This window comes from Pongo abelii, chromosome 7 (assembly GCF_028885655.2).
Source record: "Pongo abelii isolate AG06213 chromosome 7, NHGRI_mPonAbe1-v2.0_pri, whole genome shotgun sequence".
Classification (NCBI taxonomy): Eukaryota; Metazoa; Chordata; class Mammalia; order Primates; family Hominidae; genus Pongo; species Pongo abelii.
This window is the reverse complement of record NC_071992.2, coordinates 112413278-112440777: the sequence shown is the minus strand read 5'-3', so window position 1 is coordinate 112440777 and position 27500 is coordinate 112413278. Positions and strand designations below refer to the sequence as shown.

Genomic DNA, 27500 nt, shown 5'->3' with positions numbered 1-27500 from the left:
TTGTAAATCAGCTTTATGATTTCCAAACTACTCTCTGTAGAATTACACGGAGCACTGAACTCTGGGCACTCTGAGTCGGCCTCCATTCACAAGAGACTTAGAGCAAACCCCCTCTCTCCCCTAGCAAGGCTCCTCCCACCGCAGAGGGATGCAGGAGAGGCTGCAAACTCCCTCTAACTTAGATACAGAAAATTGTCACTCAAGGGCTCTGTAGTGGGAGTGTCTGGATGGATTTTGTTGAGTGTAGGCTGGATTTGCATGTGTGTTTTTAGATGAAAAACATTAAAATCAAACCATAGAAATCATTGTAACAAATTAGCAGGACAAGACAGACATGCACACTTCTTGACTGAAACCTAGGATGGACCTCCTCCAAATGGTCTCACTTGAAGACTGTGCTAGACTTCTAATCAAAACAATTTAACGGATTAAAACTAACAGCTTAGGAGGTGAACCATACTATTCCTAATTATTATTACCGCTCTATTCATGCACCAGCTGTGAACAATTAAAAGCCTATATTTCTAAATTCCCACGGACCCAAGAATAAAATTAAGACATTTTCACAAGAAGTTTCAGCTATTTATCTGTAGTTAAAAGCTCTCAAGGTAGGCCAGGCACAGTGGCTCATGCCTGTAATCCCACCACTTTGGGAGGCCGAGGCGGGCGGATCACGAGGTCAAGAGATTAAGACCATCTGGCCAACATGGTGAAACCTGTCTCTACTAAAAATACAAAAATTAGCTAGGCATGGTGGCGGGCATCTGTAGTCCCAGCTACTTGGGAGGCTGAGGCAGGAGAATGGCGTAAACTTGGGAGGCGGAGCTTGCAGTGAGCCGAGATCGCGCCACTGCACTCCAGCCTGCGTGACAAAGCGAGACTCTGTCTCAAAAAAAAAAAAAACCTATCAAGGTAAGGCAGTCTCTCCAACTAGGTCCACAAGGTAGAAGCGCACCATGTCACAGCAAAGTCTTGGGTTTTTCTTTTTTTTTCTGTCAGCCATTTTTTACTATTAAAAATTAAAATAACCAAGAAACATTACGAAGATCACATGACTAGGCTTTTTATACCATGAAGCGAAACAAAACTTAGAAAAATCAGCTGCTTAGGTGAGGAGGGGGGCATTCAGAACTCATTAAGTATCTTAGCCAAGACCTCACTGTCAGGGCTAGGCCAAGGACTAGAGATATCTAAAATGCACATATATATGCATATATATATATACACACACACACACACACACGCACACACAAACATGTGTGTATTTATACACACACATATATACATACAAAAATATGTACATATAGTACTTCATATAAATCATACAGATAAAAGGAATAGAATTGAGAGTGCAGAAATAAACCCTTACATTTATGATCAATATATTTTCAACAAGTGTGCCAAGAATTCAACGGGGAAAGAATAAGACTTTTTAAGAAAGTGTTGGGACAACTGGATACCACATGCATAAAGAAGAAAATAAACTGTACCCCAACCCCACAACATATGCAAAAACTAATTCAAAATGGATTTTAGATCTAAATGTAAGAACTAAAACCATAAAACTCTTGGAAGAAAATAGGAATAGATGTTTGCAATTTTCAGTTAGGCAGTGTTTCTTATATATGACACCAAAAACATAAGCAACAAAAGAAAAAAACTGGTAAGTCTGACTTCATAAGCATCTAAAACTTGTGTGCTTCAAAGGACGCTATTAAGAGAATGAAAAGACAACCCACAGAATAGACATCTGAATAGACATTTCTTCACAGAGTAAATACAAATGGCTAAGAAGAACAGAAAAAGACATCTTGCTCAGCATCACCAGTCAGTAAGAAAATGAAAACCAGAACCACAATAAAATACCACTTCCTACCCAATAGTGATTATAATCAAAAAGACAGACAATAATAAGTATTGATGAGGATGTGGAAAAACTGGAACCCTGTGCATTGCTGATGGGAATGTAAAATGGTACAGCTACCTTGCAAAACAGTATGACAGTTTCTTGTAATGTTATACAGAGTTACCATATCACCCAGAAATTCCACTCGTAGGTATATATACTCAGGAGAAATGGAAATGTATGAACATATAGCCCCATGAAACTTGTACACTTGGACACAAATGCTTATGGCGGCATTACTCCTAATAGCCAAAAGGTGGAAACAACCCAAATGTCCACCAACTACCAAATGGAAAAGGGGGTATGACTATATACAATGCACAATAAATATTTATTTATTTGGCAGTAAAGAGAAATGAAGTACTAGTGCTACAACACGGATGAACCTTGAAAACATGCGAACTGAAAGAAGTTAATCACAAAGGGCCATATATTACATGATTCCACTTACACAAAATGTCCAGAATAGGCAAATCTACAGAGACAGAAGGGAGACTAGCGGTTGCCTAGGCCTTGAAGCGAGTGGAATGAAAACTGACTGCAAATGGGTACAGATTTTTTTTTTGAGGTGGGGGGGTGATTAAAATATTCTAAAGTTAGATTGTGGTCACTGTTGCACAATTATGTGAATACACTAAAAACTACGCTTTAAATGGGTGAATTTTTGTGGTAGGTACATTATACTTCAACAAAGCTATTCAATGTTGTATACCTATATGTACAACTCTAAGTAGCATAAAATATTGTTTGACAGTTATCCTATTGCATGGCTAAATATTTTTAAAGGAATAATTTCTAGATAATGCTTGCTTTGTTTTGATCTTTAGCTCAGTGTCAAATTTTGCATTTTAGAGAGGGGAGGGCCTTAGATCCAGAACTAAAAACCCAAAAAGGTTAAGCAGAGAGATGGGGTCCACAGAAAGCCATTACAAGCTTTCTAGGTTTTCAGCCAAAAGCAATGATTCTGTAACTTCAGTATGTTTCAGCTATATTCAAATGCAGGGTCTGAGATGGGACGCAAGAATGTGCATTTTTAACAAATAACCCCAATCCCCAAGGCTATTCGAACACTTGCAGTGTGACAACAGCACTTGGGGCAAAGAGATCCATCAGCCTGGAAGGGCTCCCCTTCCAGCCCAACACTGGGTTCTTTGGCCAGTCCCAGGGCTAGGGAGCCATAAGTTGGTGAAAGTCTCATGATCACAGTTGGGCAGTATTTTCCACCTGCCTCTAATAATTCTTGCCATCAAAATCATGGGCATTTGGGAGATTTTCAAATTTAAAATTTTCTGGGTAGCTCATGCTCGTAAAAATATTCGCCTTTGGAAGAGAAGATTCATCAACTTCTCGGGACCTCAGAATACAATACCCGTGGCCTCATGATCTTTTTGGAGTATATTCACTTGTCCAGTGTTTAAGAAAACTATCAGATTCCAGGACAAGACTCTATGTTCAGTGTATAATATTCAGAGCCAAAAATACAGAAAAAATCTGCTGGGAATTTTCATCCATAGAACATGGACAGCTGGCCCTTCGCACCCCAGTTGTTTCCTGTCTCTAACAGGTGGACATTTTCCCTCTACAGTGGAACTTTACCTCCTACTCCGACTTCTTTTTCCCATATCAAGAGCAACCTCCATCCTCTTATCTGTGAGGAAGAAATCCGAGCTACAGCAGCTAGATAAAGTGGCATCTCTAAGAGAGGAAATGGTTAGTCATGAAAGATTACCACATTCTAGATGACAACTGTAACCAATTTAGTTGGCTGCCAAAGGAGAAGAGAGAAGAATAGAACACAGTGTTAAAGTCTGTACCAGAATTTTAAAAACTTCATTGCAAGGCAGTACGTAGAAAGTAGGGGAAAAAAGTGACTCCTTAAGAAAAGCACAGCCATTATAGAACTATTGAAGGTTTGACTGCAGAGACTAGCTGGTTTTACAAAAAGGGAAACTGAGGTAAAAGAGGTTGAGTGATTTGCCAGAGGTCACAGCTGGTTACTGGCAGAGAAAGGCCAGCCTATAAGAACCCAAGTCTTCTGGCTACCTGTCCAGCATTCTCTTGCTTTACCCAGAATAAAGAAGGAAATATGGAAGTGAGTGCTAGCACAGGAAAAATCAAGAGGGAGACAAATGGTTCATGACTAGAGCAGAGATTCCCCGCAAACCAGTACTGGTCCATGGCCTGTTAGGAACCCAGCCCCACAGTAGGAGGTGAGTAGCCATCCAGTCTCATTACCGCCTGCACTCCGCCTCCTGTCAGATCAGTGGCAGCATTAGATTCCCCTAGGAACGCAAACCCCTGTGAATTACACAGCAAGGAATCTAGTCTGCACACTCCTTGCGAAAGGAGTCTGATGCCTGATGATCCAAGATGGAACAGTTTCATCCCAAAACCATCCCCCACTAACACCTGTGGAAAAACTGTCTCCCATGAAACCGGTCCCTGGTGCCAGAAAGGTTGGGGACCATGGACCTAGAGTCCTTCTGTGCATTAGGTGTTTCAGGGTTCTCGTCACACTGGTCACTTAAGCCTCAGAAGGAAAGCTCTGCACTATGACACATGGGTCATGGGTGATCAAGGTCCAGCATGAGTGTCCCTGTCCAGCCTAAGAAGGGTTGCCTGGTCAAAGTGTGGATAAGTGAATGCTTGGGAAATTCAGAGTGCCTCCCAAACCCCTGGCAGGTTGGGACAGTGGCCACTTTCCCTTTATACTCTTCGTGCTGGCCTGTGGGCCCTCTGTCTCTCTTCCCTCTCCCTAAAGTCCACTCATGGTGTCCTGAGTTTGCTGTCTTCTCCCAGGCACTCACTGCTCTGACTCAAACCAGACAGTCAAGTGTGCCATTCTAACTGGTTAAAGTACCTGTCAGAGTCCCTTGAAGTTTGAGGTAATGTTAGATTTTAATGGTTACATATACAGTCCCCTAACTTTGGCAAATAGAGATTTTGCCATCAGTTTAACAGCAAGTTGGTCCTAGAATGCCAGACTCCTTCAACTACGGGCAACAAAAGATGTCTAGTCTCAGTCAGACCAAGTTATCAGAAAAGGAAATAAAATATAGTTTAAGTTGCTCAGCACTCACCTTTAAAATGTCATACAGAATCTTCTAAGGTTAGAAGGAAGCTATAAATGTCAGCGACTCTCCCCTGTCAGTTGATGGCTTGAATCTCCTCTAAAGATCCTCAGTAAACAGCCATCCAAACACACACCAGCTTAGCTCCAGGTATGGGTCCTGCCTCCTGCTTAAGTAGCCTGTTCCATCTTTGATCGCCTCTTAGAAAGGCTTTCCTTTTACTCAGTCGAGATCGGAAGTTTCCACCCTTTTCACTCTTGGTTGTCCAAAAGTATGTAAGATCCAAGAAGACAAAGGGTCAGATGCAAGTCATGACGTTACATCTTTCTGGTGCTTATTAGATGATGATACTACCAAAAGATGTTTTTGTCATTTTTACAATTTCCAATAAAAGAAAAAACAGAACCCCTTGCACATGTAGAATGCTAAAGCTGGTTTATATTCAATAAACTAAAAGGTTCTATTGAATGAATACTAAACACATCTGTAAATAGTTTATAGTATTAAATCTGTTTGCATCTTCTGGGTTTTCTGCCTCTATTTATACCTCAAGGCACAAAACAACAAAAGCAGCCTGTGAAGGCTTAGAAGGGTAGTTAATGCTCAAAGGAGAGAAACCACAAACGCCCGGAGGCACATCCCAAATGCTCTCTTAATATATATTAAACCAACAATAGTGTTTTGGGTAAATCTTATTAATGGAATACACAAAGTTCTGGGCAAATGAAATTTTAATTCATTTATAGCAGATGTGCCTACAATCCACATTTTCATTAAAAGGACAATAAGCAGTTGAGAGCCTTGGAAATACCATGTTATTTTGAATATGATATATTATTTTTCTATCATGTAAGACTGTCACAACTTTTTCTAAAAGCAGGATGTAGTATGCTTTTAGAATTTTCTTCTAAAGCTTGCAAGAAAGGCCTCAGGCTTGGAAATTACCTCAAATCCTTTGTGTAATGAATAAAGTATAAAAAAGTACTAAGTATAAAGTATAAAAAACATACTAAGAAAACAAAACCTTGAGAAGGAGACGGTAAACCCAAGTTCAATTCATCATCTCTCCAACACTCATCGTTTGATGCACTAAAGGCTTCTATTTAAAAAATCTTTAGCAATTAAAGATTAAATAATTTAAAACATTCTTAAAAGCATTTATCAAAGTTTATATTTTCTTTTACTCTTATTTATCAACCCCTAAAATAAGAGATCAGAAGATCAAAAGATACATTAGTCTCCTATGTTTATTAAACTCAGCAAACACATTTATTCCTAAATACCCTTTATGTCACGTGCTAATAATCTTCAAATATTCCATACTTGACTAACTCCACAGTAAATAGCCCCCAATGCCCCCACATCTGGCTTGAGCACCCCCGTGTTCTCCACTTTCCTTTCTTGTCTGGGTCCAAATGCCAATTCACAAAGGAGTGAGGTAAAGGTCTCTCTGTTCTAAGCCTGCTATTAAACAGTTCTCTTTGGGGGAACCAATCCTTTTCTATCACAGTCCACGGGATTCTGGGGACACTTCTTCATGTGTAGTTCCCAGAAATTAAGGAACTAGGAAGCTATTCTGGGATTCTTACTGGAAGAACTAGGAAAGAGTAGTGCTTTCTACTGCAACTGCTGACAGGACTGGCTGTTAACTTGAAATTGCCAGACTCCATCTTGCCACCACCAGAGGAGAAGTCGCTCCTGATCGTCATCAATACCTAAAGTCTTCCCTTTTTAGTAACAAAACATCCCCAGATTTTAGTTGGGCACGTGGCCACCCATGTAGAGCCCAGCCCGCACAGTACCTTGTGTGACCACGTGACTATGCTGCAAATAGTGGGATATAAGTGTAAGTGACGTGTTACCCCTCCAGGCTGTGGCATTAAAAGGAATGGGTATGTTCTCCCCCTTGACTCTGTCTCCTGGCTGGGAGACAGTATGGATGGACTGGCCACCTTGGACCAGCAGGTAAGAACTGTGTGTGAGCACAGCAGAGCTATCCCACCAGACCTGTCTTGGGACTGTTGTGTCAAACAGAAATAAATCTACTTTAAGCCACTATGTTTAGGAATCTCTTTTTAACAACAGCTTAGCTGTTACTCTAATTCTATAAAACCTGAATGTGAATCTAACAAAGTAAGGTTGATTAAAAAAAAAAAAAAAATCACATAAGCCTCTTGATGCAGCCAGACCTGAAAACAGAAATACTCCTGAACTTTTCCATTATCTGAACCAAAAAGTTTCCATTGCTTAAGCCAATCTGAGTTGGGATTTTCATTACTTGCACCAGCACTCACTTGATGAAATGGTCCTGGGTCCTTCACAGCTTTCGGAGGCTTGCCTTGCCCCCAGTGATTGCTTCCCTGAGTCAATGCCAGGCAGAAGCCAAAACAGCTGTTCTACCTCCTCACAAAACTTTTAAATTAAAGGCGTTCTAAGGGCTGACTTCTACAAAGGAAACTCACTATTTCTGTAAATCAGTGTTTCACAAACTTTAATGCGCTTATGAGTCACTGGGAATCTTGTTAAACTTAAATACGATTCAGTAAGTCTCAGGTGGGGTTTGATAGCCTGGATTTCTAAAGAGCTCCCAGGTGATGCCCGCTGCTGGTCTGGGACCCCCATTTTGGGGAGCAAGGTCCTAGAGCGGCAGCCTCTAATCCTGACTGAACACTGGAATTCACCAAGGCAGCTTAAGAAACAAAAATACTGACACCCGTGCCGCACAACCAGGGACTCTCAATAGTGTCTGTGCTATCAAGGTGAGAACCCTAGCTCAGAGGTTCTTGAACGTTAGCATGCAAAACGATCCCCTGAAGGGCTTTTTAAAGCTCAAGACTGCTGGGCCCTACCTGCAAAGTTTCTGATTGCTTGGTCTGCAGAGAGGCCCAGAATCTCCATTTCTAACAAGGTCCAAAGAGCTGTAGATGCTGCTGATCAGTCCCTACTTCGAGAACCACCGGCCTAATCTGTTACTCCTTGTAACAGACCTCAATTTCCACTGAGAAGAAGCACTTGTATCTACTAACTGTATTACATGAATGCTCTGGAACATTTATCTATCAGGCATACACTCCTAACAGGGAGAACGAAGAGAATTCACATTTGCAGTTTCTCTGTGCATGCTTAATACTTTATAAAGACACATTTAACCCTATCATCACCAAAATAATAAACTGATGTTGAATTTTACTCTAGATATTACAGACTTACTGGGTTTAAAAGCCTATGAATCATAGTAAATAGTTCATTTTAATAGCCTTCTCAGAATAATCCCTCTTCCAACTCCATTGTAGGACAGATACATGTTGAGTGGCAGTAGGGTTAGCATTGTAATGTTATCCTGCAGAGCAATTTTTAAAAGCTTTGAGAAATCCAGAATTCTTCAACAAGGTTTTGTTCACTGAGTCAATTAAAGATAGACCCTTTTATTCAATGGATGGAAAATTGTGTGTTTTAGAAGTGAGTGAGGGCAAGCATGCTCCCAAATTAGATACCCAAACAAAGCAAACTATGAATAGATTAGATGATGGGCTGCTGCTTTTGTGCTTAAGCATGAACTAAAGACAACTCAGATGTCTTGCTCACAAGACAGCCTAAAGCACTCTCTCTTCCTACTTCAGCAGCAAACAATACAGCTCCATGGAATTGAAGCGACTTGAACCAGATCCAAATCGCTGAACTTAAGTGCAGGTATGGTAAGAAGGCCATTATTAAGACACCTATGTAGGACCTATAAATGATCAGTATATTCAATCAAGTCCCAGAATGTATTTCCAATCAGTAACACATGCAATTTTTCTGTTCAAAGTATGAACTCAGGCAAATCTAATAAGCTGGCCAAACATGCTTTTCTGCAACCAGACCAAGAGGACAAGTGTCCTTTGTTCCACTAGGAAAAGTTTTCCTTCAGGAAGGGCAATGTTTGCATTTTTTTTTAAAGACATCCTCAGATAAACTTACTTTATAGCTACTTTATAGCTAAAGACTTCTCAAATGTTTCCAAATCCACCAAAATAATAGTCAAAAGAAAAAAGTATGATCCAGCAGAAAAGACATTGGAGAAAAGGAAGAAGCTGGAAGGGAGCAAGGATTTCCCAGTTCCACACTGCTTAGACTGTGACAGGCAGCAGATGAGTCCTGGAAAGCCACCTCATTACATGGGGCTTAATCACAGCAGTAGAAAGCATACATTAAGAATACAAAATCTTACCTGCTAGGCTGCCCTCTAAACTGGAGACTAAGAAGTCCTCTAGAACAGGGTTCTCAAGCCTTCTGGAAGTGAGAATAAGCTTTAACAGGGAGCTGGACCCAACCACATAGATTTTGATTTAATTGTCTGGAATGGGGCCAAGGCATGAATAGTTTTTAAAAGCTCCCCAAGTTTATGTAATCGGCAGCAAGGGTTGAAAACCCGTGATGGAGAATATGCCCTCCACTACCCAGACGGAAAACCTAGAGAAACCAAAATGCCTCCTCCTTTCACCAAAACACAAGAGCCACAAAAAGAAGAGGAAAAAAATCGGTCTGTCCTCCTGATCTGGTCAGTGGCACCATCATTCTCTGCCTCATATTCAAAACCTCAAAAGACTATTGACACCGTCTTCTTTGGTCAGTACATCTAATTAGCTGTCCATTTCAATCATCGTCAACACTGACAGTCTAGTGCAGGCTCTATCCTGCACACTCTTATTAGTGCTTGACACCCATTAATTAGGGCATTAGCCCTCACAACACCTCTATGAGGTGGCTACTATGACTAATCTCCTTTTTACAGATGTGAAAATGGAAGCATAGAGAAGTTAAATCACCTGCCCAAGTCCAGAAATTGGCAGAGCTGAGATTCAGAGAGGTTCCATTAATTCTACCTCTGAGTTGTCCCATTAGCAGACTGAAGTTTGCAGAGAGAAGCCATTAAAGCAATATGCTAAAAGTTGGTAAAGAAATCAGAATATCAGTGACTTGCAAGATTAGGCCAACCAATGAAAAGGAAGATTCTGACACTTCATTCGGGGCTGCAACCATTCATTAGATACTTCATGATTTGAGGCTGCAGCCATTAGACACTTCATGATCCAGGGTTGCACACACTGGACTACATTAAACAGTGGTGATACATTTAGACACTTTCACTGCTCTCTTACAGTATCATAGCAAGACTATTTAAAGCTAGAAAAACTGAGGCTCTAACTTGTGCTGGGCCACATAAAATGCAGCCTTGGCAAGTAATACCGCCTAGCAGTTGTGAGACAGTTATAGACAATGAATGGAAAATGCCTAACTATAGTAGGAGAAGGCTGTGGTAATTTTTAACGTTACTGCCTTTTAATAAAATTCTTTTCTTAAAAATATCTCACAGACTTATTTTTCTGAAAAAGCTTGACTCAAATACATTTGTGTTATGATAAAATTTATAAACCAATAATCCTTTTATTTTCTTTTTTTTTTGAGATGGAGTCCTGCTCTGTCACCCAGGCTGGAGTGCAGTGGCTCAATCTCGGTTCACTGCAACCTCCGCCTCCGGTGTTAAAGCCATTCTGCTGCCTCAGCTTCCCGAGGAGCAGGGAGTACAGGCACCCACGACCACACCTGGCCAATTATTATTATTATTATTTTTTTTTTTTTTTGAGACAGAGTCTCACTCTGTTGCCCAGGCTGGAGTGCAGTGGCGTGAACTCGGCTCACTGCAAGCTCCGCCTCCCGGGTTCACGCCATTCTCCTGCCTCAACCTCCCGAGTAGCTGGGACCACAGGCACCCGCCCCCATGCCTGGCTAATTTTTTATATTTTTAGTAGAGATGGGGTTTCACCATGTTAGCCAAGATGGTCTTGATCTCCTGACCTCGTGATCCGCCCGCCTCGGCCTCCCAAAGTGCTGGGATTACAGGCGCGAGCCACCGCGCCTGGCCTGTTTTTGTATTTTTAGTAGAGACAGGGTTTCACCATGTTGGCCAGGTTGGTCTTGAACTCCTGACCTCGTGATCCACCCGCCTTGGCCTCCCAAAGTGCTGGGATTACAGGCATGAGCCACCACCGCACCTGGCCAATATTCAAGAGGAAACTCTTGGGAGAAAAGAGGAGCCTACATCTAAGACTGGCAAAAGGAATTGGGTAAAAAAGCACTTCTACCTGGGCTGTAAATGCATCAGACTCTCTCCTGGAAGGCACTGACATATTTTTAGCATAAAAATCCAAGGAATGTTCTTTTTCTATTAACTACAATAGCAGCCTTCTTTCCCCCAGAAAATGCAGTACTAATTCATGAGGATTTTGCTTCTGGTACCGATTCTTATCTCCAGGAAGCTTTTATCTCCTTTTCTATCTATAAGTCTCCACAATCTTCCTAAGACTTACAAATGAACTCTATTTCAGTCTCTGGGTCTTCCAAATCTCAGCCCTCTCAACTCTCTTCCCATAATTAGCCTGAAGTTTCACCAGCAGGTAAAGGAATTAGTTGGAGCAGTTTTGCTGGAAATTGAAAAAGTATCTAAACACCAAAGGATTCTGCACAAAACCCACTAACCACACTGATGCTAAATGTATAACGTAAAATGTGTTTCATGGTATTTCATTTATTTATCAAACATGTGCCAGAAATAAGTGCATTAGGTGCTAATCATTAATGTGGGGAATGAGGGAGTAGAAGCAGCCAGAAAAGGAATGTTTTATAAGAAAATATACTAATAAAACAGCATAGGCTAAATTTACAACTCTGCCAATTACCTATGTAATCCTGGACAAATCACTTAACCTCTCTGGATGTATTTCCTTTTAAAAGTCCATTCCAGCTCTAAAATCCGTTGTTACAAAAACTAAAAAAGCAAAATCCAAAAGAATACAGTAAGAATTATCCCAACACTTTTATACATCTTTGATTACTTAGCTAAGTTATCTTTTTTTTTTTTTTTTTTTCGAGATGGAGTCTCGCTCTGTCGCCCAGGCTGGAGTGCGGTGGCGTGATCTCGGCTCACCGCAATCTCCACCTCTCGGGTTCACGCCATACTCCCACCTCAGCCTCCCGAGTAGCTGGGACTACAGGCACCCGCCACCACACCCAGCTAATTTTTTGTATTTGTAGTAGAAACAGAGTTTCATTGTGTTATCCAGGATGGTCTCGATCTCTTGACCTCATGATCCACCTACCTCAGCCTCCCAAAGTGCTGGGATTACAGGCGTGAGCCACCGTGTCCGGCCAGCTAAGGCTATTTGATCTAACTGAACACCTAATATAAGGTCCACAGCCTGGGCCACATGGTGAGACCCCATGTGAACAACAACAACAAAAACTTAGCCAGAACTGGTGCCTGTAGTCCGAGCTACTCAGGAGGCTGAGGCAGTAAAATGCCTTGAGCCCAGGAGATCGAGGTTGCAGTGACCCATAATCACACCACTGCACTGCGGCCTGGGCAACAGAGTGAGACTCCGTCTCTTATAAGTTTTCACCAGATACATATATGTAATGTATATAATATATGATGTGTATAATATATAAGTATATATTATAAATATATACTTTTTACCTGATTACATATGATATATACAAAGGCCCAGCTCTCACTTTTAAGACCCCAAAGATTATAGAATATGGAGAATCAAGACTGGTTGAAATATAAGGTTACTTTCTCCCCTGATAGAAATATCAACAGATCATTCAGGTTCTAAACAATTTCTTACTCTTTCTACCTTTTGTACATTTTACCATTTGGAAGTCTTTCTTTGAAGAGAAGATTGGGAAAAAGAGAAACAAATGAAAATCAAGTGTCTCCAAGTCATCAACAGAATTCTCATTTTTCTCCAACATACTGTGCCACTTCAAGGAAGGTTTTAGAAAGGTTTTGCTTTTCCAGGAGACCAGTAACTTCTCTTCTACAAGGGGCTCTTCTTATTCTCCATTGTGGTTTTTTGGCAATTTTGATTGTACAAATGCCCAACTAGATTCAACGAAAACTGATGCATATTTTACATATAACACATATTTTAAGTGTTGGCTCAACTCATTTTCAATTCTCTAAATAATCATAAGGTAGATAGTAGTTACTTGAAGGTGAGTACCATGTCATAATTTCTTTTTAACTTGCAGGACCACCAAAGAGCTTTGTCCTTCGTTGGCTTATAGCAACGTGTGTCCATTGTTAAGCTGATTTATCAAGTACAAAACTTATTCAATAACTAATCAGCATAATCACAAAATCTAATCAAATCTAATAATCAAATCAAAACACCACTCCTATTTAAGCGAGTTCAGAAGTAGTATATAAATAAAGTTAAGATTTTAATTCATTAGTAAATTTATATAAAACAGTGTTTAAAATTTAGGGTTCCAGGCCGGGCCCGGTGGCTCATGCCTGTAATCCCAGCACTTCGGGAGGCCAAGGCAGAGGGATCACAAGGTCAGGAAATCGAGACCATCCTGGCCAACATGGTGAAACCCTGTCTCTACTAAAAATACAAAAAGTAGCTGGGTGTGGTGGCGCACCTGTAGTCCCAGCTACTCAGAAGGCTGAGGCAGGAGAATGGCTTGAACCTGGGAGGCAGAGGCTGCAGTGAGCCGAGATCGCACCACTGTACTCCAGCCTGGGCGACACAGTGAGACCCTGTCTCAAAAAAAAAATAAAAATAATAAAAATAATTAGGGTTCTGATGCTGACCTTCTTTAAGTATTTTAATTATAATCCAAGTACTACCAAAGATTTTCCAGTCTTAACTAAATTTCCAACTTGTATGCAAGTTTTAGCTAAGTATTATTCAGGAAATATGAGTGATAGGAGAAATACAAAATATAATTAAGCATCATAACTTGCCTGACTAAAAATAAACCAGTTGTATGATGACATTCCACCACAGTAAACTATCGCAAGAACAAAAAACCAAACACCGCATATTCTCACTCATAGGTGGGAATTGAACAATGAGAACACATGGACACAGGAAGGGGAACATCACACTCTGGGGACTGTTATGTGGTAGGGGGAGGGGGGAGGGATAGCTTTAGGAGATACCTCATGCTAAATGACGAGTTAATGGGTGCAGCACACCAGCATGGCACATGTATACATATGTAACTAACCTGCACGTTGTGCACATGTACCCTAAAACTTAAAGTATAATAATAATAAAATAAAATAAAATAAAAACAAAGAAGTGAAAATGGCCTGTTCCTGCCTTAACTGATGACATTATCTTGTGAAATTCCTTCTCCTGGCTCATCTTGGCTCAAAAGCTCCCCTACTGAGCACCTTGTGACCCCCACACCTGTCTGCCAGAGAACAACCCCCCTTTAACTGTAATTTTCCTTTATCTACCCATATCTTATAAAACGGCCCCACCCCTATCTCCCTTCTCTGACTCTCTTTTCGGACTCAGCCCGCCTGCACCCAGGTGAAATAAACAGCCTTGTTGCTCACACAAAAAAAAATAAAATAAAAAATAAAAATAAAAATAAAAAAAACAGTTCTAAATTTGTGAAAATATATGTCCCATAGTGTTAAGAGTCAGGACGCAAGTGAGAAACACAAAACATATGCATATATATTTATACATAAACATATAATATACTGCAGAATCACAAAACTTAAAGATAGAAGAAAAAAGAAACCAACAGGTTTAAATCACCTACTATGGGTCAGGCTTTGTGTTAGAAGATTTTAGTCATTATTGAGGCTAATCTTCAAAATAACCAAAAAGCAAAATATTCTAATCCCAGTTTCACACTGAAGAAACAAGCTTGGAGATGATAAGAGACTTCTCATGGCTTTTAAGGCCACATGGCTTTTAAGTGGTAGTACCAGAAACTGAACCCCAATTTATCTGATTCTAAAACATTCAAAACCATCTCTTGCATTGTCTTAATTTGGGAGAGTACACAGTGAACCTGGGCAATGCTAGAACAACTCCATATGAATTAGAATCTATATATGTCATGGCCCATCCTTTATTGGGTTGTCACACACCTGTCACTCATGCAACTAGAGACTGTTGCCTAACAACTTTGTAAACAGTGGCCTTTTGGTTCCTAAACATGTCAAGTGAATTGAGTCCGAAGCACAGATGTACTACCCAAATATAATATGCCTTCAGTTAACCAGAATTTGGGGATCTTTATATTCATACTTTCAAATGTACTTTGGTCAGATGCTTTTTCTGCATCTGTTGAGATGATCATATTGTTATCTCCCTTAAACTGTTAATACCTGCATTGCTTTTCTGATGTTGAAACTGTCCTTGGAAAAATCCCACTTGGGCTCATCATTATTCTTTTAATAAACTGCTGTATTCAATTTAATAATACTCTATTTAAAATTTTGACATCTAATATAAATGACATTGACCTATAGGTTTGTTTTTTCTGCTCTTCTTGTCTGGGTTTAACATAGAGTGATGCTAACCTCCTAAAATGAGAAGGAACAGCCTTCTATCATTCTCTGAGCTTTATAACGTATCTTTCTCTGAAGGATCAGCAGAACTTACTTGAACAACAATCTAGCTCTGGTGCCATTTTTTAATTGAAATTTTTGTTGAGATAACTGTAGACTCACACACAGTGTAAGAAATAATACAAAGATCTCTTGTGCCCCTTCCTAGTTTCCGCCAATGGTAACATTTATAAAACTACAGTAAACATCACAACAAGGATATTGATACTGATACAGTCTACCAATCTTATTCTGATTTTCCTAGTTTTACTTGTATTCATGCTGTGTATGTTTGTGTATGTGTATCTACACAGTTCTATGACATGTATGGATTTGTATATATACATTATCTTTATACACACACACACACCTTTTAAAATATAACCAAGGTCTCACTATACATAGTTTTATATCCAACTTTTTGTGTACTATAGTTTCTAAGTTATAAATACGCTTCAAATAAATCTTTAATGGCCACATGATATTCACTGTCTAAATTAGAATCTTATTTAACAATTACTCTATTATTGTACACTTGGGTTGTTTCCATTTTTTTAACTATTATAAGTAAGACTTCAACAAAGACATTAAATACTATTTACCTGGTAATGATTTCCTTTGGACAGATTTGTAGAGGTAAAATTACTGGGAAAGATGAGCTTTTCACATCTTAACACGGATTTGTCCTGTCCCTGTAAGGAACCTTTCATCAGCCAGAAATAATAATGGCATATTTTCACACATCATCCACTTTTAGAGAAAAGCTGACTACAAACATATTCCCAATATCTCAGCGTAGAACTAGTCTACCCCAAGACAAGAAGAAAGCCCCCGTTATGAAAAAGTAGGCCTTAGCATGCATATGCTGAGCCACCATCTGGGCTAGAGCTTATCAGATGAGCCCAAGTAATGTGTGTGCCAAGCCCTTATTCTTCAGAGAAGCAGAAAGCCAGGAATTACAACTAGCATGTGACACAAAGCATGGACATTCCCTTATGCTAAAAAGTTCCTACCTATTGTGTCTCACATAATCCTAAAAACTTATTTTAGGATATTCAATTTTACAGATGAGAAAACTGAGCCCAGAAAGGTTAAGAAACTTGCCCAAGGTTACATAGTAAGTGTATCCAAACCCAGGCAACACTACCATAGTCCGCTCATTCAGATTCTTGCTTGTGGTCTGCACAGTACTCAGACCAGGCTCAAGTGCTCTAGAGAGGGACCAAACGGAAGGCACCAGTTAAAAGCCCCACTCTGGAAATGGAGATCCAGGCCAGAAACCATATGAGGAGCCTAAAACACTTTATGAGACTTATAGTTTAAAAAGCCCCCCAGTATATCAAGTCATGTAGTCGTCTATCTAGAATGAAAGTTATTTTTACCACTCAGCTGTTCTTTATGTTACACTGGCTTGTATCAGAAAATATATTAAAAAATACTAGTGATATGGTTTGGCTGTGTGCCCACCCAAATCTCACCCTGAACTGTAATAATCCCCATGTTTCAAGGGCAGGGCCAGGTGGAGATAACTGAAACATGAGGGTGGTTTCCCCTATACTTTTCTTGTGGTAGTAAGTCTCACAAGATCTGGTGGTTTTATAAATGGGAGTTCCCCGCACAAGCTCTCTTGCCTGCCGTGTAAGACGTGTCTTTGCTTCTCCTTTGCCTTCCGCCATGATTGTGAGGTCTCCCCAGCCATGTGGAACTGTGAGTCCATCAAACGTCTTTCCTTTATAAATTACGTAGTCTCAGGTATGTCTTTATTAGCAGAGTGAGAACAGACTAATACAAATAGACATTAGATCACGAATATTCGGGACAATATATACACTCCTAGTAAACAATGAATACTCAGTTCAAGGTAGCAGGTTACCATGAGCTATTAGAAATTACTTGCCTTTTGGTAAGGTGAATAAATTCCATGTTTCAATAATAAAATTAGAAGTATTTGACAGGGGATTAATAATTACTTATTAAGTTAATCTTCACATTTCTCCTACCACACCCTAAAGTGCAGAAAAAGTAAATATTAAAGAGAGTTCTTCTCGTTCAACTCCATCATTTTAGAGATGGGAAAACTGAGGTCTCACAGGGATTAAGATAGTTAATTACATGTGTACAAAACCTTGCTTTCTCCTTGACTTAAAATGTTGTATATTTAGTCTACTGTATTTATATTTAATAACAAATTACACATAAATACATACTTAACTCGGCTGGGTGCAGTGGCTCACGTCTGCAATCCCAGCACTTTGGGAGGCCAAGGCAGGTGGATCAGTTGAGGTCAAGAGTTCAAGACCAGCCTGGCCAACATGGTGAAATGCCATCTCTACTAAAAATACAAAAAAAAAAATAGGCAGGCGTGGTGGTGTGTGCTATAATCCCAGCTACTAGGGAGGGTGAGGCAGGAGAATCACTTGAATGGGGGGAGGAGGTTGCAGTGAGCCTCATTTATGCCACTGCACTCCAGCCTGGGTGACAAGAGTAAGACTCTGTCTCCAAAAAAAAAAAAAAAAAAAAAGAAATACATATTTAACTTTTCCCTTAAAAAAAAATTTTCCTTTAATAATTGTGTATCTTGTCCCATGTGTCATTCTTATACCATGAGACTAAATTCTATCAATTGCACATACTCCTTAAACATCATGGCTACTTGTATTTAATATACCTGTGTAATCATAAAAGAAAAAACACACCAAAATGCTTTGTAGAGAGCATACTTACTGAGTCTTTGTGACATTTTTCACAAAATAGATTGAATGGTAGAGAACAAAACTGTGAAAACATGTCTTTAATAACATTTTTGCATTTTGCCAAGACTATGCATTGGCTATCACGCCACCAGCTGCATACTCGTTGGCTTCACTCTGCTGATGTGAAATGCAAATGGAAAATCTCCAAAGATTTCAAGGCTTCTCCCTTTTCCCACTTCTACCAATTCTTTGAGATACTCGAGAAAAACAGACATTCACAATTCTATTTCAACAGTGTCCTCTCCCATTCAGAGGCATTCACCCCTCTATCCTTGTTGCTAAAGCTAATGCTGCCTAGAAACAGACTTATCAAAATGCAATTGAGATTTTTAATAGTAAGACCTAAAGCCCAAATGGCTAAATAGAAGAAATTTCATGCATTTCCACTCTTTTTTTTGAGATGAAGTCTCACTCTGTCGCCCAGGCTGGAGTGCCATGGCATGATCTCGGCTCATTGTAACCTCCATCTCCTGTGTTCAAGCAATTCTCCTGCCTCAGCCTCCCGAGTAGCTGGGATTATAGGTGCCCATCATCACGCCCGGCTAATTTTTATAGTTTTAGTAGAGACGGGGTTTCACCATGTTGGCCAGGCTGGTCTCGAACTCCTGACCTCAGGTGATTGGCCCACCTCAGCCTCCCAAAGTGCTGGGATTACAGGCATGAAATATTGCGCCAGGCCACATTTCCACTCTTAAAAAATAAAAATACTCCCTTTTCTGCCCCCAGATCCCCAAAATATACTCACTACCCCTGCCACCCCATTCTAAATGACCAACGGCATACCAACACACGACACAGACTAAATTCTAACTCTCTCCTTCCCATGTGCTGGAATCTCAGGACAGCCTCAGGGAAGAGGAGGAGGTGTGATTGTGCACAGCTGATGTGTCAGGACATTACATCAATGTCTTCTTTATTCTTGACACCAACCCTGCAATGCTGATGACACTGAGTGCAGAGGCATCAAAACTGGACAACCAGCCCAGGTCCACTGGGGGCTGGTGTATTCAGTTGACCCTGAACCATAATGCCTTCAGTGGCCAGCGTGAAACTTCTGCAGGAGTGCCAACCAACCCCAAAATGTCCAGGCCCACAGGTACCTATACTTCAACATGCAGCATCAACAGATGTTTACCCAGCTCAGCACTGCACTGGGGTAGGAGGTTTGGAAACATGGTTTCTTCCCATAGCACTAATCTTGATGGGAAACAAAATTCACCTCTTTAGAATGTCAGAGAGATAAGAACATCTGACATGGCTCCCTCATTTCATTCATTTCATGGCCAAAAAAAAAAAAAAAAAAAAAAAAGAGGCCAAGAGAGGAAAGGAAGAAAAAAAAATGTCCTATCTTCTGTGCCTCAAGCACCATTCATATGCTCCCTTCATTTCATCTTCACAACAGTCATGTTATAAAGGCATTCTTAGGTCCAATTTACACACACACACTTTTTTAAGTGACTCAGAGCTTTAATATACTGTCCTGACACATTATATACAAGTTCTGACACATTAAGTGGCAAGGTACCAGCATCTGAACCCAGACTTGTCCACCTCCCAAGCCCAAGCCCTTTGTACTCTAAGCCCAGCTACTGCTGAAAACCCTAGTAGTAACAGAGAATAGCACATAATTAAGGGGGAATGCTGTGATCTAGACCAGCGATTCCCAAATTAGTCTGATTCATTAGAATCATCTCGGTTGCTTTATAAAAATACAGTTTCCCCCACACTCCCACTCCCATTCAGGCTTCTGATTGTGTAAGTCTGAGAGGAGGCCTGAAATCTGTATTTTCACATACTTCCAATGATTCTGATCATCAGTATGCCTTGCTGTTTACAGAAGGATTAAAAACAACAGGGCTGGATCAGCCATGAAAACGTATTTGGAGCTTGCATTTAATCAATAGCATTTAAAAGGAGAAACACTGAAAAAGTAGCAATGTCCAGGGAGCGTTCATGATAGTGATATCAATGGGCCAGGGCTGGGAGACGTGGTGGAAAGTGATCAAGGGGGTAACTAGAAAGGAAGGCTATTATAGAGCTGCTTATAAATCCAGCAGAGGCGTACAGACTATATGCCATGATAACAAGGACAGACAGAGGTGTCTAGACCATGGGCAACATGATCAAAGTGGTGGAGGACAAACCAAACTGCATGCAAGTGTCTGGGCCAGGAATGGCAACTACAAGGCTACTGACATAGAAGCACAAGCTGGCAAGCCCCCAAGGAAGAAAAAAAGAGGGAAAGCTCCTCATTTGAAATTTTCTCTCCCATCAAGATTAGTGCTGCAGGAAGAGACCAATGGCCAGGCATGGTGGCTCACGCCTGTAATCCCAGCACTTTGGGTGGCCGGGGCGGTGGCGGTGGATCAGCTGAGGTCAGGAGTTGGACACCAGCCTGGCCAACACGTTGAAATGAAAAATACAAAATCCCTACGAAAAACACAAAAATTAGCTACAAAATACAAAATCTAAAAAATACAAAAAAAAAGCTAAAAAATACAAAATCCCTACAAAAAAATACAAAATCCCTACGAAAAATACAAAAATTAGCCAGGTGCAGTGGCACGTGCCTGTAGTCCCAGCTCCTCGGGAGGCTGAGGCAGGAGAATCGCTTGAACCTGGGAGGTGGTGGTTGCAGTGAGGTGGTGGTTGCAGAGTGCCATTGCACTCCAGCCTGGGTGACAGAGTGAGACTCCATCTCAAGAGAAAAAAAAAAAAAAAAAAAGATTAGCGCTGCAGGAAGGGACCACGTTTCCAAACCCCTGACTTCTTTGCAGTGCTGAGCTCAGGTCAGGAGCTGGGTAAACACCTGTTGGTGTTGCATCTTTAAGCGCAGCTTCCCATGGGCCAGGGCATTCTGGGGCCAGTTGGCACTCCTACGGAAGTTTCACGCTGGCCACTGAAGGCATGAAGAAATGAACGGAAAGATCACTAGAATGCAAGGTCCAAGAAGGCAGGGGGATATTCGCCTGGTTTGCTCACTGCTTTACCTCAAGCACCTAGTAGGTACGAAATAAATATTTGCAGAATGAATGCACAGGTGGACTTACAGGCAGACTGGACGTGGAAACCAACAAAGATGAATGAGTCCAGGGCTTCTTCAAGATTTAAATCCAAATGATTAGAATGAAAATGATAGTACTGGCACAGTTGACTAAAAAAGTTAAATAAGAGTAGATTGGTTTTAGCAAAGATTCTTCTTCATTACTTCTGGCTTTTCTCTAAGACTTTATTTTGGCCTCTAGTCCATGAAAAGAATTCAGTGGTTTTGAGATTCTGCAATGCACTCTTTTGCCTTGGGAAGAAGAAAAGGATGGGCAAAATCTTTTAGTTTGATTTTTGGCAATGGAAGAAGGACAATCTAGGGAGAATCTAAACTCAGATGGCATTCCTCACAGGACAACTGGATCCCCACCAGCAGGTATGCCACCAGCACAGTGGCTTGACTGGACTCGCTACAAACCTTAATGACAGGGCTGGTGGGGCTGTGTGTGACTAGGTCAGCTTCAGGGGCCTTGCCAACCTAAGGAGACTCCAAGCCACCTCTAGCTGGCCAGACAGGTCTCTGGGGGCTTTTGGAGACTTGAACACTAGTTCCACCCAGGGAACAAACCAGTTCACCTTTTGAAATCCTTTCCAAACTAATGATTATCCAAGGTGCCATTTAAGTGATCATATTACACAGGGTAGGCTACCCCTCGAAGGGTGGTTACCATCAAAACTAGACACATCAGGTTCTAAAAGCAGAAGCTGAAGGGCATGCTCAAATTGCTTCTCAGACATCCATTTTCTGCAAGCCTGATCTTTCAAGATCTTTCCTTCTTAAATGACATCCTCCTTCTGCTAATACCCAACTAAGAAAGAGCCCTTGTTTTTATAAAATTCCCTAGCAAAAGCAATTTGTTTCACTCATAAAACAGCCAAACTATATTTTCTAAAGAACTGCAAACAGTTACATGATTTCGATTTTAGTTACCCTTCTAATGCAAACTTTCCAGAGCCTGCCTTTCATAATACACCGAGAGATAATGCATGGGCCCAAATGACTTGACAGTTTCTTTTAATTTACAGACATCTAAGAATGTTTATAAAATTCCCCTAGTTCAAAACACTTCCTTTTCTTAAACATATTTCCAGTTCAAATTATGTGTTTATAGCAGTCTGCAATATATTATTTCTAAAGATAAACAGTCATGTACAAAATGGACAGAAAACCAGCAGCATATCACTACTGCCACACTCAGTCAGATTTTCCCCTTGCCTGGTGTTCCGCAGCCAAAGTCCTAACCTGCCAGTGGAAAGTATGAATGGATCACTAGGAACAGGCTTTCCCAGCTGCCTCCAGGATCCATAAAGGAACAGCTACCAGTTCCTTTTCATAGGCAATTTTGAGCCTTAGTTCCTGAGAACCTCTTTTTTTTACCCCCAGAGCTAAGTATAAAACTCAAGAATTCACTAACTGTAGGCAGTTTTCCTTTCTTCCTTTTAAAGGGAGACTTTAAACCCAAATCACTACTTCTAAATCCCAGGAAACAGTTGCAGTTTTCAAATTAAAATGCAAAGTCCTGGAAATAATATTCTGTAATTGCTAATTTTTTTTTAATTCAGTCTTTTGACTTCATTTATATTTTTGCTGCTATACATAAAACAAACAGAGACTGAAAAGTAATTTAAATGGACTGTTAGCCATTCTGGGCCTTGAAACAGCTTCTATTTAGAAAGACTGACTCACTGCCTAACAAAGATTCTCTGCTAGTCTCCAAGTTGACATTTTATAAATATCTAATCACCCTTTTTGGATGATTTTCCAATTACTGAAAACAGTGTCTATCACAATGAAGCAGTTCACTCTGAAAGCATCCAGTTCTGGTTCAAATTGAGAAATGTTAGAACCCCAAAGATACACAGTTCAGGGGAAAGCTGTCACCGGGGAGGACGGGTATATAGTTCGGCCAAAAAACTTCCTTAAGGAGCACTGGTAGATTTATGCAAAAACCCAGAGGGGCAGAAGACAGAAACATTCTTTCTCCAGAATCCCAAAACAGTAACATTTCCTAGCAAATCCACGAATAAGACTCAGCAAAAAAAGGGTCTCCTTAACCATGCACAGTTTTTTAGGCAGGCTCTTGAAATTTATTAGATGAAGTCCCTTTGCCCTGTTTTGCAACAAGAGGAGCAACAACGTTTATCTGAAATAAACAAGAGAACCGCTACCTTTTGGTGTACAAAGAGCCAAAGTTCATCATAACTGGCTGGGAGATAACTAATACCAACGAATTAAACCATCATTTGCCAAAGGAAAACACTAATAAGGCTCGGAGTTCTATTTTACAACCTGAGCACCCAAAATACTCATGTAGTCTGCACAGTTTCCAATTCCACATGCTCTCCAACCACAAAGAACGTATGGGGATCTGCTAGCACACACAGAGGCTCCCACACTGATTAAAAATGTCCATCTGCCGCTCGATGCCAAAGAGGTTTCCCAGTCCTAAAGTAGCCTCAGCACAAAAAAGGGGGGGAGACTCAAATTCATAAAACTACCTAAAAGACCTTAAGATGATATAATTTGTCTTTGAAGAGACAATTCAGTTAATTAGAAATTGACACGTTATTAAATGGCAAAGGGAGAGGACGTGGGGAACCAGAAGGGCCAGAAACAGCCGCACTCCCTGAGACCCCAGAGGGCACTGAGGCTGCAGACGAAATCTGGGGTGCTCAAGCTTCCACCTGGCCCGACAGAGCTCCTGGCGCCCAGGTAGAGGCAGCTGCGGACCACAGGAGGCCAAGGAGGCAGTTCCCTTTAGAGGGCGCTCATTGGGCGACGTGGGGAAACAAGCTCCAGCCCCCAAAGCGCGACCAAAAGGAGAAATCAAGTTTCCACCGCCAGGGCGGGGGAGGGAAGCTGGGTGCCGGCAGGCGCCCCGCCGGAGACGAGACTCCTCCCGGCCCCAGAAGCGCCCCGCCAGGGCCAGAGAGGGCGAGCGTGGCGGGAGGGATGCCTCTGTCCCCCAGCGGCCAGGCGACCCGAAGCCGAGCGCCGTGTCACACGTACCCCGCCTCGCCCTGCTTGAGGCACTCCCGTGTAACTCCTATGAAAATGTCCTCCTGCCCCTGACGCCCCGCGGTCCAACCTCCGCCCCTCAACGAGGAGGGGGTCGCCGCAGGACTGGGAATCCAGTGGCCGGCGTCCCAGCATTTTCGGACGCGTTCCGTGCATCCCCCAGTGTCCCCTTGAGGGACCGCGTACTGCGATTCCACGTAGTGTCGGTTACCTCTTCCTAGCCGCAGGGAGCATCAAACAAAAGAACTTTTGCAAACTTTTCTCTCTAGACACTCGCGGGTCTCTTAAATCTGGCCCCTATCTCCCCAGAACTTGCATGCAGTCAAATAGGAAAGCTGGCGCGGGGGGATGGCGTGCGAAGGAAGGGACCCCAAAGTTTCCAGGTCATCCCTGGTCTCGAGGAGCGCGAGGAGCCGTTCCCTCGCGGGCCCGACCCAGGCTCCCCCCTCCTGCCATCCTTTCCCCTCCGTCCTTCCCAGATCACGCAGCAAGACCCGCCGAGGGCAAAGAAGTTGGGAGTGACTTCAGGGGCCTCTGCGGCTAGACCAAACTGCAATTCTCGGTGCCCCTATTCCCGCGGACCGCGGGGCAACGCCAGCGAGCAGCGCTTTTCTGCGGAAGGGAAGAGGGGGAAAGGGTGACCGGACGAGCGCATTTGTCCCAGCGGATCTCCGGTGTACACTGGGGGGCTGGGGGGTCCCCAGGTGGCGCTCCCCTATTCCCTGCGGGCTCCTCTCGTAGCTTCAAACACCCTAAACGGCGTGCGCGTCCCCTGCCTGGCCCACTCACCGACTCCGCCGACACGCAGGCCACCAAGCCCAAGGTGAGCAGGATCCACGCGCGCCGCATATTCCCCAGGGACCGGCTGCTCCCAGCCGCCGCTTGCAACCAGGGCAAAACGAAGCCTCCTGCCCAGCGCTCGGCGCAGCCCGCGCACACGAATCCGGAGCAGAGTAGCCGCAGCGATTGCGGCTCGGGCTCGGGGCTCGGCAGCGCTCGCTTCCTCCTCCTGCGCCTGCTCCCGCCGCCCGCAGCTGCGCCCCGGGAACGCGGCGCCCTCTCACTTGTTGGTTTCTGCACTCCTGACACGGAGTTGGTGCTCCGCAAAGGCTGCTCTCTGAAGCTCTTCTTGCTCTGCTGTGGTTTTGCTCCTCCGCGGACTCCTTTCCCGTGCCGAGGTTCAGTTTCTGGTTTTAAGGAATAAATTCGCTGGCTTGAAAGGGAGCTGCGGCAGAAGTTTGGGGGCAGAGCGGCGGGAGCGCGCGATCCGCGCGGCTGGAGCTCCGGGAGTATCTGGAGAGCAGCGCGTCCGAGCGGGGCCACTGGCTCCGCGGCTGCGCCCCTCCTCCTCCCGCGCTGCGCCTCCCTCCCCGGGTCCTCCTCCTTCTCCTCCTCTTCTTTTCCTCCGGCTCCCTCCCACCCTCCCTCCTGAGCCTGCTTCTCCGGGCTCCCCTGGGCGACTGGGGAGAGGAGGCGGCCGTGTGACTCCCAGATAAACCCGGGAGAAATTCCTACAGGATTACACGCCGATTGGCAGCTCCGAGGACCAGTGGGCGCCGCGGCTCCGCGCTGTGGCTGCGCCGGGTCTGCTCACCGGCAAGCCAGGGCTCCTGCGTTTTCTCGCTCCTTTTCTTCCCCACTTTTCCTCTCTCCTCTATGCTCTTTTCTTCCCCGTTGTCTTTTCTCTTTCCCTTCTTCTTCACTTTCCCTTTTCTAGAGAACAATTAGCGAAGAAACGAGGGACGTATGTAGCTTTTCTGCCTTGAGAATTCGACCAGTAGAAAAAAACTGCCTTGTGAGTTGAGGGAAAAAAAAAGTGTAAGATGCTTTCAAGCAATGTGAAGTGTTCATAAATCGCCAGTTCATGAAAATTGCATTTTAAAAGAGAAGATAATTAATGTAATATAGTGAGAGTATTTCCCACTCTCCCAAATCCTCCGGCACCCCCAAAAAAGGGACATGGAGGAAGGATCCTGTAAACCCAAAGTGCAACAGTTTGAAAGCTCCTAACTTCATTAAGGGCTTAAATATCATTTCTGCCTCACACACAGTTTATGCCCCTAAGGCTTTTTATAGGCTCCATTTCAGCAGAGAGGTGTTAACGTTTGGAAGCTACAAATAGGGTAATTTGATGAGAAGTTGGATAGAGACCGTGAATAATAACAGATTTAAGATAACTTCAAAGAAAAGAGGGAATTAGTTTGAAGAAAATAATGAACATGTATTTCCTAAATGGAAGTAACTGACATGAAATATTTTGTTACAATGTCTGTGGCATATTATAGAACATGGCAAATGCGTATTCCCTTCCAGTTTCTTTTTCTTACTGTCACAAATTTTACACACAAATCCCTTGCAGTTTGTGCCATCATTTTTCTCTCTGACTTATGGAGTAAATGAATTATGAAGCCATTCTGCTCCTGGAATGCCCACTACAGGAAACCAGAGACTTTTCTGTCTGTTCACCACTGTATTCTCATTCCTGGTACATAAAGACACATGATAAATATTATCTTGAATGAATTTTGCTGTAAAGCTCAATTTATATCGTATAAGAGTTGTGAGCCTTTAAAATACACAGATGTAGATATATAGATATGAGGCCATGGTAATTTTTCAACTCAGTATTAGAATAAAATACAGTCATACCCTAAGTGAGAATTACAATGTCTTAGTAAACTATTACTGTAATCTCAAAGAAAGAAATTTAACTGGAGAATTACAACTCAAACTTGGAGACACTTAGTCCTTTGGTTTTGTGTGCCAACTACCAAACCTACAAATGCTCATGAGCAAATCTAAGGCATTGGCAACCAAAAAGGTAATATGGAGAAATAGAAGAGTAGGCAAAGGAGAAAGAAGAAAAATAGCAAGAGGCCAGAAGTTGTAACATCAGATGATGCTTCTGATTCCACAGACACTGTAGCTGGCACCTGTGCCAATGTGGGCTCCACTTAGCTTTTGAAAGAATGAACCACAGCCTTTTTTTTTTTTTTTTTTTTTTGAGACAGGGTCTCACTCTTGCCCAGGCTGGAGTGCAGTGGCCTGCACTTTAGCCTCGACCTCCCAGGCTTAAGTAATCCTCCCACTTCAGCCTACCAAGTAGCTGGGACTATAGGCACAGGCCACCACACCAGCTGATTTTTGTGTTTTTTATAGAGACAGGGTTTTCCACTGTTGCCCAGGCTGGTCTCAAACTGTTGGGCTCAAGTGATCTGCCTGCCTCAGCCTCCCAAAGTGCTGGGATTAGAGACGTGAGCCACCAGCGTAGTGCCATTATTTTTCAGATGGAGTCTGT

At 42.3% G+C, this 27500-nt stretch overlaps 1 protein-coding gene across 1 annotated transcript in view; it reads right to left on the bottom strand.

The window, feature by feature from the left end:
* The window catches only part of SDC2 (syndecan 2), a 115770-nt gene extending 89781 nt beyond the window's left edge, over positions 1-25989 (bottom strand). Inside the window, exon 1 of the mRNA XM_054561119.2 lies at positions 24992-25989. Within this exon, the coding sequence (XP_054417094.2) occupies positions 24992-25051 (60 nt within the window). The 5' untranslated portion in view covers positions 25052-25989. The remainder of the gene's footprint in view (positions 1-24991) is intronic.
* Positions 25990-27500: the final 1511 nt, after the last annotated feature.